This window comes from Manis javanica, chromosome 2, assembly GCF_040802235.1.
Source record: "Manis javanica isolate MJ-LG chromosome 2, MJ_LKY, whole genome shotgun sequence".
In the NCBI taxonomy this organism is placed as follows: domain Eukaryota; kingdom Metazoa; phylum Chordata; class Mammalia; order Pholidota; family Manidae; genus Manis; species Manis javanica.
This window is the reverse complement of record NC_133157.1, coordinates 48,663,020-48,678,619: the sequence shown is the minus strand read 5'-3', so window position 1 is coordinate 48,678,619 and position 15,600 is coordinate 48,663,020. Positions and strand designations below refer to the sequence as shown.

The 15,600-nt window shown below is 35.0% G+C and overlaps 1 protein-coding gene across 6 annotated transcripts in view; it reads left to right on the top strand.

Annotated features, from left to right (window-relative positions):
• DENND4C (DENN domain containing 4C) overlaps positions 1-15,600 on the top strand; it is a 100,927-nt gene that overhangs the window by 20,876 nt on the left and 64,451 nt on the right. For all 6 annotated transcript variants that reach the window (XM_073228438.1, XM_073228437.1, XM_073228439.1 and 3 more), the window contains 4 exons: positions 6,746-7,067; positions 12,478-12,730; positions 13,616-13,685; positions 15,370-15,539. In XM_073228438.1, coding sequence (XP_073084539.1) covers positions 6,763-7,067; positions 12,478-12,730; positions 13,616-13,685; positions 15,370-15,539 — 798 coding nt within the window. In that variant the 5' untranslated portion in view covers positions 6,746-6,762. The remainder of the gene's footprint in view (positions 1-6,745; positions 7,068-12,477; positions 12,731-13,615; positions 13,686-15,369; positions 15,540-15,600) is intronic.

Here is a 15,600-nt window from a genome sequence, read left to right as displayed (position 1 = left end):
GTATTAAAGGAATGTAATTTATAGTTAAAAACTTAACCTACAAAGAAAACTCCAACCCAGATGATTTCACAGGTAAATTCTATCAGACACTTAAAGAAGAAATAAAACCAGTTCTATATAAACTCTTCCAGAAAATTAAATAGAAGGAAATTCTTCCCAACTCATTCTTTGAGTCTGACATTATCTTGACACCAAAACCAGGTAAAGACATTACAAGAGAACTACATGCTGATATCCTTGATTAATGTATGTGAAATTTCAAACAAAACTTTGACAAATAGAATCTAAGTATATAAAAAGGATGAAATAACATGATAAAATGGAATTTGTCTCAGGAATGCAGGGTTGGTTTATAACTTAAAAAGTAATCAGTGTAATTCACTATATTAAAAAGGGAAAAAAGAAAAATCATGTGATCTCAGTAGAAAAGGTATATGATAAAGGCCAGCATATATTCTCTCTTTTTTAATTAAAGTATCATTGATATACACTCCTATGAAGGTAACACATCAATAGCATTTTGGTTTCAGCATTAACCCATATTATCAATTCCCCCCTACCACCATTGCAGTCACTGTCCTGTGTAGTAAGATGCTACAGAGTCATTACTTGTCTTCTCCGTGCTGTACTGCTTTCTCCATGATCTTCCTATATTGTGATTGTGGATTATTGTGCCCCTCAATCCCCTTTCCCTCCCAACTGACCCTCCCCAGTCCTTCCCATGTGGTAACCCCCTAGTCCCTTCTCAGTGTCTGTGAGTCTACTGTTATTTTGTTCTTCTATTTCGCTTTGTTTTTTTTTTTTTTATATTAAGGTATCATTGATATACTCTTATGAAGGTTTCACAAGAAAAACAACATGGTTATTACATTCACCCTTATTATTGAGTCCCCCCCCATACCCCATTGCAGTCACTGTCCATCAGTGCAGTAAGATGCTACATAGTCTCTATTTGTCTTTTCTGTGCTACACTGTCTTCCCTGTGACCCCCCACACACCATGTGCACCAATCGTGATAGCCCATAATCCCCTTCTCCCTCCCTCCCTACCCAATCTCCTCCACCCCTCCCCTTTGGTAACCACTAGTCCCTTCTTGGAGTCTGTGAGTCTGCTGCTATTTTGTTCCCTTCAGTTTTGCTTTGTTTTTTTACTTCACAAATGAGTGAAATCATTTGGTATTTGTTTTTCTCCACCTGGCTTATTTCACTGGTCATAATACCCTCCAGATCTATACATGTTAATTGCAAACTACCTATTCTTTCAAGACTAGAAAAGAACTTCCTTAACTTGAAAAAGAGAATGTATGATAAAATCTGTAAGTAGCATCATATTTACTGGTAAAAGACTGAATGCTTTCCCCATAAAATTAGGAACAAAGCAGTTTCTCTATTTTTTGATCAAAGAAATGTACATTAAAACAACCTCCTTGTACCAGTTTTACTCAACACAATAAACATAATACAATTACTATACCCAGTGGACCATAGATACATTACGATTGCCATGATAGATTGGTATATTCTTTTCAAAAGGCAATAAAGTAATATATAACAATAGTTATATAGGCATTTATGTCTTGTGGTCTAGAGAGCTGGCTCTAGGAATTTACAGCTCAACAGAATCTCAGAAGTTTAATACAGCGAGATGTTATTGATTCATTCCTTATTTCTTTTTATTCTTGTGATAAAATATACATATTTATTTTAACCATTTGTAAGTGTACACTTCAGTGTCATTGGATACATTTATGATGTTGTATAACCATTGCTACTATCTATACCCAAAACTTTTATATCATCCCCAACATAAACTCTGTAGCATTAAACAATAACTCTTCATTCTCCCCTCTTCCAGCCCCTGGTAACCTCTATTCTACTTCTGTGTCTATGACTTTGCATGTTCTAGATACCTCATTTAAGTGGAATTATACATATAATACTTCTGTGTCTGGCTTATTTCATTTAGCATGATGTTTTCAAAGTTCATGTTGTAGCATTTATCAAAATTTAATTTTTTCTTATGGCTAAATAATACCCCATAGTATCTTCTTTGGTCAACATTTCTCTTGAACATTGTTCTGCTGTTTTATCTAGTGCAATAGAGCAAGAAAAAGAAATAGAAGGCATTTACGTAGAAAAAAGGAAATAAACTTGTCTTTACTCACAGCTATATTATTATCTATGTAGAAAATTGGATGGAACTACAAAAAAGCTCTACAGCTGCAACTTAAGCAAGATAGCATTATGCAAGATGAATAAACAATTGTATTTCTATATAGTAGCAATGAACAATTGGAAATTGAGTTAGAAAGGAAATAATGTCATTTACAATAGCATAAATTATTAAGTACTTAAAGATAAATCTGAGAAAAGATATGAACAATTTGTATGCTGTAAACTACAAAACATTGGTGAGAGAAATTTTTTAAAAATCTTAATAAATGCAAGATAAAGTTCATGGTTAGAAGACTCAATATTGTTAGTCCTCAAGTTGATTTATAGGTTCAACACAATTCCAATTGAAATCCTACTAGAATTTTTGGGGGAGAGTGGAGAGTTAGAAATTGACAAGCTGATTCTAAAATTCTTACTGACATGTTAAAGACCTAGAATAGCCAAAATGACTTTGAAATCCTCCTAGTTTTTTGGTGGTTGTGTGGGGAGTTAGAAATTGACAAGCTGATTCTAAAATTCTTACTGAAATGTAATAGTCAAAATGACTTTGAAAAAGAACAGTGTTGAAGATTAACACTGTCTGATTTCAAGATTTATTAATAAAGCTACAGTAATCAAAACCATGTAGTACTGACAAATAGATAAATCAGTGGAATCAGAATAGAGAATCCAGAAATAAACACACACATTCTGGGCAATTGATTTTTGAATTAAAGTACAAAGGCAACACAGTGAAGAAAAATAGTCTTTTCTAGCCAGTGGTGCTGAAAAAATGGTTATCTATATGTACAAAGTGAATCTTGATTCATACCTCACACCATGTACAAAAATTAACTCAAAATTGATCATAGACCTACCTAAATGTAAAACCTAAAGTTATAAAACTTTTAAAAGAAAATATGAGAGAAAACATTTGACCTTGGATTAGTCAGTGATTTTTAAGTATGATGTCAAAAGCACAATCCATAAAAGAAAAGATTGATAAAACTGGATTTTATCAAAACTAAATTTTCTGCTTTACAAAAGGCACTATTAAGAGAATAAAAAGACAAGTGACATATTGGGAGAAAATATTTACACAGCATATGCTGATAAATGACTTGTCCCTGGAATAATAAATATGTTTCAAAACTAAATAATGATAAAACTACCCAATTAAAAAATGGGCAACAGATTTGAACAAAACCTCACCGAAGGAAATATATGGATAGAAAATAAGCACCTGAAAAGGTGGTCAACATCAATACTCATTAGAAAGATGCAAATTAAAACTACATTTAAGTATCACTATAGGCATTAATGTGTGTAAATTAAAAATACTTGCCCTTATAGAGTGTTGAGGGGATGAGGAAAAACTGGAACTTTCATATACTAATGGTAGGAGGGTTAAACGGTACTCTCATTCTAGAAAACTATTTCACAGTTTTTTAAAACTACACCTGTCGGTAATCTAGCGATTCCATCTTAGGAATTTACCTTATGTAAATGAAAGCATGTGTCTGTAAGGCTTGTACATTACATGGGTGTTCATGACAGCTTTATTTGTAATAGCCCTAAACTGAAAATAACCTGAATGTCTATTAATATAAGTGAGTGGGTACACATATTGTGGTATATTCAACAGTGGGGTATACTCCTCAGTAATAAAAAGGATTGCACTACTGATATAAACAATATTGATGAATCTCAAAATAATTATGATGAGCAAAAGAAGCCAGACAGAAAAGAATACATATTGTATGATTCTGTTTATGTCAATTCTAGAAACAAAAAACAGATTATTCATTGCCTGGAGAAGGGAGGATAATAAAAGGGTACATTAAAATTTTGGGTATTGATGGATATGTTCACTATCTTGATTTTGCTAATTGTTTTACAACTGTGTAAGTTTAATGAAAACTTGCCAAAGTATATACATTAAATATGTGCATTTTATTATAGGTGTACTGTACCTCAATTAAGTTGTTCTTAAAAAGCACATAAAAGTCCATGGAAATATTTAAAACTTCAGAAGCTTAATTTTATTTTTAGAGGTACTGAGTTTAAGGATAGTGGAAGGCTTAACCCAGTTTTCATATTCTCTAGGTTTCTACCATGTATTACCTAAAATTTCTAAATGTGTATTTTATATAATTTTGTCTTCTTTGGTTATAGTCTTTTATGCCCTAGCTGGTATTTGTGAAATATTTTATTATTCCTAAACTTAGTTTACATGAAGTTTCTTAATTATAAGGGATAAACTCCTAACTGGATTAAGAAACTCATTTAATTATATTTATTACATTTACCTTTATTTGTTCATGTTAGACCTTGACTAATTGATGATGAATACAATTTATTTTTTTTAATGTGTAGCCTAGCTCCACATTAGGATTCAAGGAATTCAGTAGCTTGAATGAGAATGACTTCTTTTTTATTTTTTTACCAAGGTATTATTGATTTATACTCTTATGAAGGTTTCTCATGATAAAACAATGTGGTTACCACATTCACCCCTGTTATCCTGTCTCCACCCCCTGATACCCCATTGCAGTCACTGCCCATCAGTGTAGTAAGATGCCACAGAGTCACAATTTGCCTTCACTGTGCTACACTGTCTTCACCCTGATCCCCCCCCACACCATGTGTGCTACTCATAATACCCCTGAATCCCCTTCTCCCTCCCTTCTGACCAGCCCTCCCCCACCCCTCCCCTTTGGTAACCACCAGTCCCTTCTTGGAGTCTGAGTCTGTTGCTGTTTTGTTCCTTCAGTTTTGCTTCATTGTTATACTCCACAAATGGAAATAATTTGGTACTTGTCTTTCTCCGCCTGGCTCATTTCACTGAGCATAATATATCCTCCAGTTCCATCCATGTTGCAAATTGCAGAATTTGTTTCTTTCTTATGGCTGAGTCGTATTCCACTGTGTATATGTACCACCTCTTCTTTATCCATTCATCTACTGAAGGACACTTAGGTTACTTACATATCTTAGCTATCGTAAATAGTGCTGCAATAAACATAGGGGTGCATATGTCTTTTTGAATCTGAGACATTATATTCTTTGGGTAAATTCCTAGGAGTGAGATTCCTGAGTCAAATGGTATTTCTACTTTTAGTTCTTTGAGGAACCTCCACATTGCTTTCCACAATGGTTGAACTAATTTACATTCCCACCAGCAGTGTAGGAGGGTTCCCCTTTCTCCACATCCTCACCAGCATTTGTTGTTCTTAGTATTTTTGATACTGGCTATCCTAACTGATGGGGGGTGATATCTCATTGTGTTTTTTATTTGCATTTCCCTGATAATTAGTGATGTGGAGCATCTTTTCATGTGCCTGTTGGCCATCTGAATTTCTTCTTTGGAGAATTGTTCATATCCTCTGCCCATTTTTTAATTGGGTTATTTGCTTTCTGGGTGTTGAGGCATGTGAGTTCTTTACATATTTTGGATGTTAACCCCTTGTTGGATATGTCATTTATGAATATATTCTCCCATACTGTATGATGCCTTTTTGTTCTATTGGTGGTGTCCTTTGCTGTACAGAAGGTTTTTAGCTTCTGTAGGTGGGGCATCCCTCTGGCTGTCCTGATGCCAAGGCAGGGGCTGCCAGTTTGCAAGCCAGGTGCAGTGTGGGGCCTTGGAGCAGCATAACCAGCCAGGGGGATGGAGCATCTGAAGATCATTTAAGTTCCCACCCTGCTGGGCAGAGTGCACCCGGACAATTTAGTCTACCTGTCCTTTTTCCTGAGCAGTAAGCTCTGTGCAATCCTTGCCCCTTTAGTAGCCCTCTCGCTGTTAGGAAGTCTCTCATACTCCCTGCCCAGATCAGCCAGATATGAATTCCTGTTTTCCACAAGCAGCTGGAATCTCTGTCTCTCCAGGTATTCTGCCTGTTGTAGCTTTCCAATGCCACTAATCACCAGAGCACCATGCAATGTGCGTTCCTGCTCCCAGAGCAGATCTCCAGGGCTAAGTGTTCCACTCTCCCAGGCCTCCACTCCCTCCCGGCTCTGTTTCTCTTCCTCCTGTCGGTGAGCTGGGGTGGAGGAATGGCTTGGGTCCCACCTGGCCACAGCTTTTGTATGTTACCCTGTTCTGTGAGGTATGCTCTTTTCTCCAGGTTTATGCAGTCTGGTGCAGCCGCCTTTCCTGTTGCTCTCTCAGGATTAATTGTATTAATTATATTTTCATATTATATGTGGTTTTAGGAGGAGTTCTCTGTCTCACCTCTCATGCCGCCATCTTTAACCCTTTGAGAATGACTTCTTAAATGGTCTGAATGTTGTTCATTAAGTGCATTTTGTTCAAAGGAAAGATAGTACTTCACCTCTGTTTCTTAATAGAGGCTTGGCACATGAAAGGATGGTAGATGACTCACAAATGAGTTGATGCTGTAAACTTGTACTTGTAGGAAGTAAAAGCTGACAAGATGATATTGAAATAGGCATCTTCTACAGAGCGACAGTTTGATTATAAATCCAACTGGGAAGTGTGCTAGTTGATCAGTGTTAACTAATAAGAGTTTTTTTTATTGAGACAGGATAATGTATTTTATTTAATTCATGTCTTTCTCCTGCCCTTCTAGGAAATATAATAGCAGCCATGATAGAAGACAAAGGTCCTCGAGTGACCGACTACTTTGTCGTGGCAGGCCTCACAGATACATCCACTCTTTTGGACCAAGAAATAAATCGTTTGGATACTAAGTTGACTGGACCTAAAGCTCCAATTACAGACATTGCAGTTATTAACAAATCAGCTGGAGAAACAGTGCCTGAAGGTTACACCTGTGTTGAAGCCACTCCATCAACTCTCCAAGCAAACTTGAACTATGGAAGTCTAAAAAGCCCAGAACTTTTCCTGTGCTATAAGAGAGGGAGAGATAAACCCCCCCTTACCGACATTGGGTATGGTGACTCATTTTCATTTACTATAGTGAAGAGAATAAAATTTATTTAAGGTTCATGGGTGTATAAATTTGAAATCCTTGATCTATTGTTATTTGTTACTTCAGGTTGAAGCTTAGTAAAGTATTACGTATCTCTATCCACCCTTACCAAATTTCTCTGCATTGTACTGAATCATTAGATGATTTCCTTTCAAAAGAATACTAATGTGAAGGCATTAGAGCCTGAAATGTGATTCCATTTCTGTTGTACTTATCAAATAAACTAATTAATTCAGCACTCAAGTACAAACATTACAATAAAAGTACATTTTTACGGAGATTCTTGGGTTATATGAGGAGTTTTTGCAAAGCCTTGAATTCACTTAACAAGGAGCATTCCTGTTTTAAAAAATACAGTTGTGTGGTTTTTAGTGCCAAAAGGTAGGGTATTCACAGTTTAGGAGGAGTATAGTGTTATGAAATACTTATTATCTAGTCCACAGCCAATGAGGAACATTCTTTAAAAAGCCTTTTTTCCAAAATGTCTAAATTGACTCTTCTGTAAATAAGATGTGCTTTTAGAATACCTGTAATACTTTACCATATATATCTATCATGTATTAAGCAATTCTGTTTATTATAACTCCTGACAGATACTAAAAATGTATTTTAGGTATCTGAGAGCATCTTTGGAAGTGTTGGGATCAGCTTGTCCATTATGCAACACATGCAGTTGCAACTTTAATGTGATTGCTTTCAAGTTGTATATCAATTTTAGGGAATATTACCATCTTTGCAATATTATGAGATGTTTTTTATGAACATGAGATGTCTTTGCATTTATTTAGGCCTTCTTTAATTTTATTCAGCAGTGTTTTCTGGCTTTTTACCTTCTTGATTATATTCCTAAATATTTTGTTCTTTTGGATACTATTATAAGTGGGATTGTTTCTTAATTTGCTTTTTGGATTGTTCATTGTTAGTATATAGAAACACAGCTGAATTTTAATTTCATAAGTTAACTTTTTTTTTAGAAATTTTATCAAATGTACATCACAGTTGTTCAACAGTCCCCTGTCCTCCTTCCCAATCCACTTCCCTGCCTCACTTCTCAGTGTCTGTGACTCTAATGCTGTTTTGTTCCTTCTGTTGTGCATTGTTTTTATCCTTCACAGATAGGTGAAATCATAAGGTATTTGTCTTTCTCTGCCTGGCATATTTCACTGAGCATAATATTCTCTAGATCCATGCATGTTGCTGCAAATGGCAGGATTTGTTTTCTTCTTATGGCTGAGTAATACTCCATTGTGTATATGTACCACATCTTCTTTATCCATTCATCTACTGATGGACACTTAGATTCTTCCATATCTTGGCTATTGCAAACAGTGCGGCGATAAACAGGAGTGTGTGTATCTTTTTGAGTCAGGGTTTTGTTTTCTTCAGGTAAATCCCTAGTAGTGGAACTACTGGGTCAAATGGTAATTCTATATTTAGTTTTTTGAGGAACTTCCATACTGCTTTCCACAGCAGTTGCACCAATTTGCAGTTCTACCTACCAACAGTATAGGAGGGTTCCTGTTTCTCCACACCCTTGCCAGCATTTGTTATTTCTTGTCTTTTGGATAATAGCCATTCTAACTGGTGTGAGGTGATATCTCATTGTGGTTCTGATTTGCATTTCCCTGATGATTAGTGATGTGGAGCACCTTTTTATGTGCCTGTTGGCCATTTGTATTTCTTCTTTGGAGAAGTGTCTGTCAGATCCTCCTCCCATTTTTTTTTTTTTTGGTATCATTAATGTACAATTATATGAGCAACATTATGGTTACTACACTCCCCCCATTGTCAGGTCCCCACCACATACCCCATTACAGTCACTGTCCATCAGCTTAGTAAGATGCTATAGAATCACTACTACTCTTCTCTGTGTTGTACTGCCTTCCCTCTGCCTCCTACCCCTACATTATGTGTGCTAATCATAATGCCCCTTTTTCCCCCTTGTCCCTCCCTTCCCACCCATCCTCTTCAGTCTCTATCCCTTTGGTAACTGTTAGTTCATTCTTGGGTTCTGTGAGTCTGCTGCTGTTTTGTTCCTTCAGTTTTTTCTTTGTTCTTATACTCCACAGATGAGTGAACTCATTTGATACTTGTCTTTTTCCGCCTGGCTTATTTCACTGAGCATAATACCCTCTAGCTCCATACATGTTGTTTCAAATGGTAGGGTTTATTTTCTTCTTATGGCTGAATAATATTCCATTGTATATTTGTACCACATCTTTATCCATTCATCTGCTAATGGACACTTAGGTTGCTTCCATTTCTTGGCTATTGTAAATAGTGCTGCGATAAACATAGGGGTGCATATGTCTTTTTCAAACTGGGCTGCTGCATTCTTAGGGTAAATTTCTAGGAGTGAAATTCCTGGGTCAGAAGGTATTTCTATTTTGAGCTTTTTGAAGAACCTCCATACTGCTGGTTGAACTATTTTACATTCCCACCAGCAGTGTAGGAGGGTTCCCCTTTCTCCACATCCTTGCCAACATTTGTTGTTGTTTGTCTTTTGGATGTTTTGCCATCCTAACTGGTGTGAGGTGATATCTCATTGTGGTTCTGATTTGCATTTCTCTGATGATTAGTGATGTGGAGCATCTTTCATGTGCCTGTTGGCCATCTGAATTTCTTCTTTGGAGAAGTGTCTGTTCAGATCCTCCACCCATTTTTTAATTGGATTATTTGCTTTTTGTTTGTTGAGGTGCGATTTTATGTATTTTTGATGTCAACTCTTTATTGGATATATCATTTATGAATATATTCTCCCATACTGTAGAATGCCTTTTTGTTCTATTGATGGTGTCCTTTGCTGTACAGAAGCTTGTTAGCTTGATATAGTCCCACTTGGTCATTTTTGCTTTTGTTTCCCTTGCCCAGGGAGATATGTTCATGAAGAAGTCACTCATGTTTATGTCCAAGAGATTTTTGCTTATGTTTTTTCCTAAGAGTTTTATGGTTTCATGACTTACATTTAGGTCTTTGATTCATTTCTAATTTACTTTTGTGTATGGGGTTAGACAGTGATCCAGTTTCATTCTCTTATTTACATGTAGCTGTCCAATTTTGCCAACACTAGCTGTTGAAGAGGCTGTCATTTCCCCATTGTATATCCATGGCTCCTTTATCATATATTAATTGACCATATATGTTTGGGTTAATATCTGGACTCTCTGTTCTGTTCCACTGGTCTGTGGGTGTGTTCTTGTGCCAGTACCAAACTGTCTTGATTACTGTGGCTTTGTAGTAGAGTTTGAAGTTGGGAAGTAAAATCCCCCCTCTCAGGATTCCTTTGGCTATTCGTGGTCTTTTGTGGTTCCATATGAATTTTAGAACTATTTGTTCCAGTTCATTGAATATTTCTATTGGTTTTTTGATAGGGATTGCATTGAATCTATAGATTGCTTTGGGCAGAATGGCCATTTTGACAATATTAATTCTTTCTATCCATGAGCACGGGATGTGTTTCCATTTATTGGTATCTTCTTTAATTTCTCTGATGAGTGTCTTGTAGTTTTCAGAGTATAGGTCTTTCACTTCCTTCATTAGGGTTATTCCTAGGTATTTTATTCTTTTTGATGCAACTGTGTATGGAATTGTTTTCCTTATTTCTCTTTCTGCTAGTTCTTCATTAGTATATAAGAATGCAACAGATTTCTGTATATTAATTTTGTATCCTGCAACTTTACTGAATTCAGTTATTAGTTCTGTAGTTTTGGAGTGTATTCTTTAGGGTTTTCTATGTACAATATCATGGCATCTGCAAATAGTGACAGTTTAACTTCTTTACCAATCTGAATGCCTTTTATTTTTTTGTGTTGTCTAACTGCCGTGGCTTGGACCTCCAGTACTATGTTGAATAGAAGTGGGGAGAGTGGGCATCCTTGTCTTGTTCCCGATCTTAAAGGAAAGGCTTTGAGCTTCTCACATCTTAAGTATGATGTTGGCTGTGGGTTTGTCATATATGGTCTTTGTTATGTTGAGGTACTTGCCTCAACATTTTGTTGAGAGTTTTTATCATGAATGGATGTTGAATTTTGTTGAATGCTTTTTCAGCATCTATGGAGGTGATCATGTGTTTTTTTGTCCTTTTTTGTTGATGTGGTGTATGATGTTGATGGATTTTCATATATATTACCATTCTTTCATCCCCAGAATAAATCCTACTTGATCATGATGATGATCTTTTTGTTATATTTTTGAATTCAATTTGCTAATATTTTGTTGAGTATTTTTGCATCTATGTTCATCAGGGATATTGGTCTGTAATTTTCTTTTTTTTGTGGTGTCTTTGTCTGGTTTTGGTATTAGAGTGATGTTGGCCTCATAGAATGAGTTTGGAAGTATTCCCTCCTCTTCTACTTGTTGGAAAACTTTAAGGAGGATGGGTATTAGGTCTTCACTAAATGTTTGATAAAATTCAGCTGTGTAGCCATGTGATCCAAGGGTTTTGTGCTTAGGTAGTTTTTTGATTACCAGTTCAATTTCATTGCTGGGAATTGTTCTATTCAGATTTTCTGTGTCTCTCCTTGGTCAGCCTTGGAAGGTTGTATTTTTTTTAGAAAGTTATCCTTTTCTTCTAAGTTATTCAGTTTGTTAGCATATAATTTTTCATAGTATTCTCTAATAATTCTTTTTATTTCTATGATGTCCATAGTGATTTTTCTTTTCTCCTTTCTGATTCTGTTTATGTGTGTAGACTCTCTTTTTTTCTTGATAAGTCTGGCTAGGGGTTCATCTATTTTATTTTCTCAAAGAACCAGCTCCTGCTTTTTGATTCTATTGCTTTATTCTTCTCGTTTTTATTTGTTTCTGCTCTCATCTTTATTATGTCCCTCCATCTACTGACTTTGGACCTCATTTGTTCTTTTTCTAGTTTCATTAATTATATGTTTAGGCTGTTCATATGGGATTGTTCTTCTTTTCTGTGGTCAGTGTATATTAGAGTATACTTCCCTCTTATCACAGCCTTTGCTGCTTCTAGTCAAAGGGTTTTTAATAAAGGTAAAATTTTGACAGGAATTATGAAGGAAAATTTTGTGAAAACATCTGAATACTTACTTGGTAAGATTTCTAGGAATTGACTTAAGGATATTTGTAATGTTGCCTCTTTTTTATTTCGTGTGTTTCTTTTAATAAGCAAAAAAGGTCATGTTGTTTGATCCTGTTTATATTTCTTAAACTTATATTTTAGCTATTGAAAAATAGTTGTTAAGAGATTTAAAATTTCCAAAGTAGTAATTTTAGTTTCAGTTTGCAGTTAAGATTCGGGAAACAGTAGGGGAGACCAAATTTTTTTTTTCCCGTGAATAAAACCAGTATTATCTGAAATGTGTTTACTTATCTAAATATCTATTTCTTCCCTCCCTGCCATGCAGAGTTTTATATGAAGGGAAAGAAAGGCTTATTCCAGGATGTGAAGTGATCCAAGCCACACCCTATGGTCGCTGTGCCAATGTGAATAATAGTTCAACTACTTCACAAAGAATCTTCATCACTTATCGAAGGGCTCCTCCAGTTCGACCCCAGAATTCTTTGGCTGTAACTGATATCTGTGTCATTGTAACCAGTAAAGGAGAAACCCCTCCTCATACTTTCTGCAAAGTTGACAAAAACTTAAATTGTGGAATGGTAAGAGTAAAGTTGTTTCACATGGAAAAAGAAAAAAGATAAAATTTTTGGACTACTGGATAATTTATTATTGGGCATACAATTTACTTTATGTTTTCATGATTGTTTTTACAATTTTTAGCCTAATTTTTATGATTCATAGTAATTTTAAAAATCCTTAGCTGTCTAATGTTTTAGAATAATTTCAGTTTGAAAGAGATACTTAAAGTCAAGGATTTTTTTTTGGTATATGGTAACATTGCCTATGTTATATTAATATAGAGGTCTTATTAGCTTTTGGGTTTTAATGGTATCTTAAATGACTGCTGAGGGAGACTGTGTTGGGTCTCCCCTTCTATTTATTTTAAATATTGAAGTTTACAGATTTTTTAAAAAGATTCTAATAAAGAAGAAAATTGAACATATACATTTGATTTATAGTTTAATAAGACTAAAGTTTACTATTGGGTCAGATTTATTTTGAATGTCTTTAGATCCAAACTAATGCTTCTGTAAACACGATATAAGCAGAGATGGCCAGTGCACCATGGCTGTTAATGAATGCGTCAGAGATAATGACTTCATAGCACCTTAGTGACCTCAGTCTTTCCCTAGCTTGGACTCTATTGCCCACTCCAATTTGTGCTGTGTCTTTCAAACAGAGGCAGTCTCTGGGTGATTATAGGATTCTAAACTTTTTGAAACTGCCTTCACAGCAGTTTAATTTTAGTGGTAATGTTTTTTTACTCCGTTCTTTTAGTGTTCTGAACTTCATGTTTTGCTGGATGTTATACTATATATGTTTTAAGGAGACATCCTGAATAATCAGAATCTTTAGAAGATATTCAATAAAATCTATTTACTTTTACTCTTTTGTCTTTTTTAAACCTTATTTATATTTTACAGTGGGGTTCTAGTGTGTTTCTCTGTTATAAGAAGTCTGTGCCTGCTTCTAATGCAATAGCATACAAAGCTGGTAAGTAAATTTTTAAAAAGTCTCTATTACTGTAATTGTTGCACATTAACATTTGGTTGGAAGAGACAGTGTATGCTCTTACATAGATGGAATCATCTACTCATAAATTATAATTTTTACATGTAAAGGCATAAGTTTTCTTAAATACATTACAGTCTACAAGATACATTGTATAGAAACATATTGTTGATTGAATAGAAACTTACATCCCAAGCAAGCATTTGTGCAACATTCAAGCTTTCAGTTTTCAGTAATAGATTTAACAGTTCAGCAAAAAACTGCTCACTCCCTGACCTTTTATATTTTGGCAATAAGAAAGGTGTCAGACTGCATCTTTACTTCTTATATTTCCTTCTGTTATCTCTTTGTGTCTGATTTGAAACCACATTTTACTTGCCATGAAAGGTGGACTTGCTTCCTTTTTCCCTTGTTAGCAAAGATTCAGCTATTTGGAGGAGTGGAGGGCCTGAGAAAGTTTTCTGCCTTGAAGTATTTGAGAAATCTACTGCCACTTTCTTACTGCACAGTAAAGTGTCAAGGGCTGTAAAGATTTAAGTGTGACTTGTTCATCCTACTGGTATGATGGGACAAAAACTGAAAGTTCAGGTACGCTCCAGTTGTAAATAGAAGAAATACTGGAATACTTCATTGTTAAAAAGATGCAGCATCAGTTACTTTTTGATCATGCACAATTTTAGAATAAAGTTTTCCAGTAGAGAAGGCAGGTATTTCCAAATCTGAAAAATCTTGCTTGTCCTTATAGAGCCATTCTTACTAATGAATCAAACCATTTAATTCATAATATGAAAATAAAAGGCAGCAAGTAACAGTTCTAAATTTCATGTTCCAATGTGACACTTAATATTGCTATAATGTGTTGATTGTAATTTCCTAAAATTTTTGAGGTGTTGGGGGAGTTGGGAGAAAGAATGTCATTTAAAGAAATAAGCTTTGTGAAAGTATTCAGGTATTAGCTATAAGACACATATTTTAGAAATACAGAGTTTTAGAGACTGAATTTGGACTCAAAAATCTATTGATTTTTCAAGTGATTAATTTAGTAGTAGTCTCATATTGGAGACTTGGAGGCTAATAAGCTGATGCTATATAACTACTTCATTCTGAAGGTGTTTTGTTTCATTTCTCACAGTGTCCCCTGCTCCTACTTCCTTGGTCTCATATCTGTACTTTGTTACAGGGGTTTCTGTCTTGTTTACTTTTCATGTTGCATGCCTTTTACATTGCTTCTCTCTCAAGATGAGTTAAGGGGCTCTGATAATTTCTGTTGCCCTGGCATTATCTAGTCACACTTGTCCCTTCCCTGAAGTTTTTAAAGAACATAACTGAAAATATTTGGTAAATTTTCTGTATACTTCTCATCATTCTCTGTAAGATGTTGACAATATGTAGAAGAAAATACATTAAGATTGGTGATCCTGTTGAATAGAGTTTCAACTAGTATATTTAGTACATTTTAATGTTACAATGAACTGTAAGACCATGGCTAAAAATAAAGAATAAATTTGTTACTTTATTTTAATTTCTAATACAGCAAGAGAAAAAAACCTCACACAAATATTTCCATGAAATTTGCTATTAAAATATCTTGTTAATATATATCCAATATAACTTGCAAAAAGCAACTATCTTTTTAAAAGTTTTTCATTGTCTCCTTTCTCCAAAGGTTTAATTTTTAGATATCCAGAAGATGACTATGAGTCATTTCCACTCTCAGAATCCGTACCTCTCTTCTGCCTTCCTATGGGAGCTACTATTGAATGTTGGGATCCCCAAACCAAATACCCACTTCCAGTGTTTTCAACTTTTGTTCTGACAGGTTCTTCTGCTGAAAAGGTATAGTTTTTCCTCTTCTATTATACCTGTTTTATCCATGTTTGTATTCCATAAAAGATTA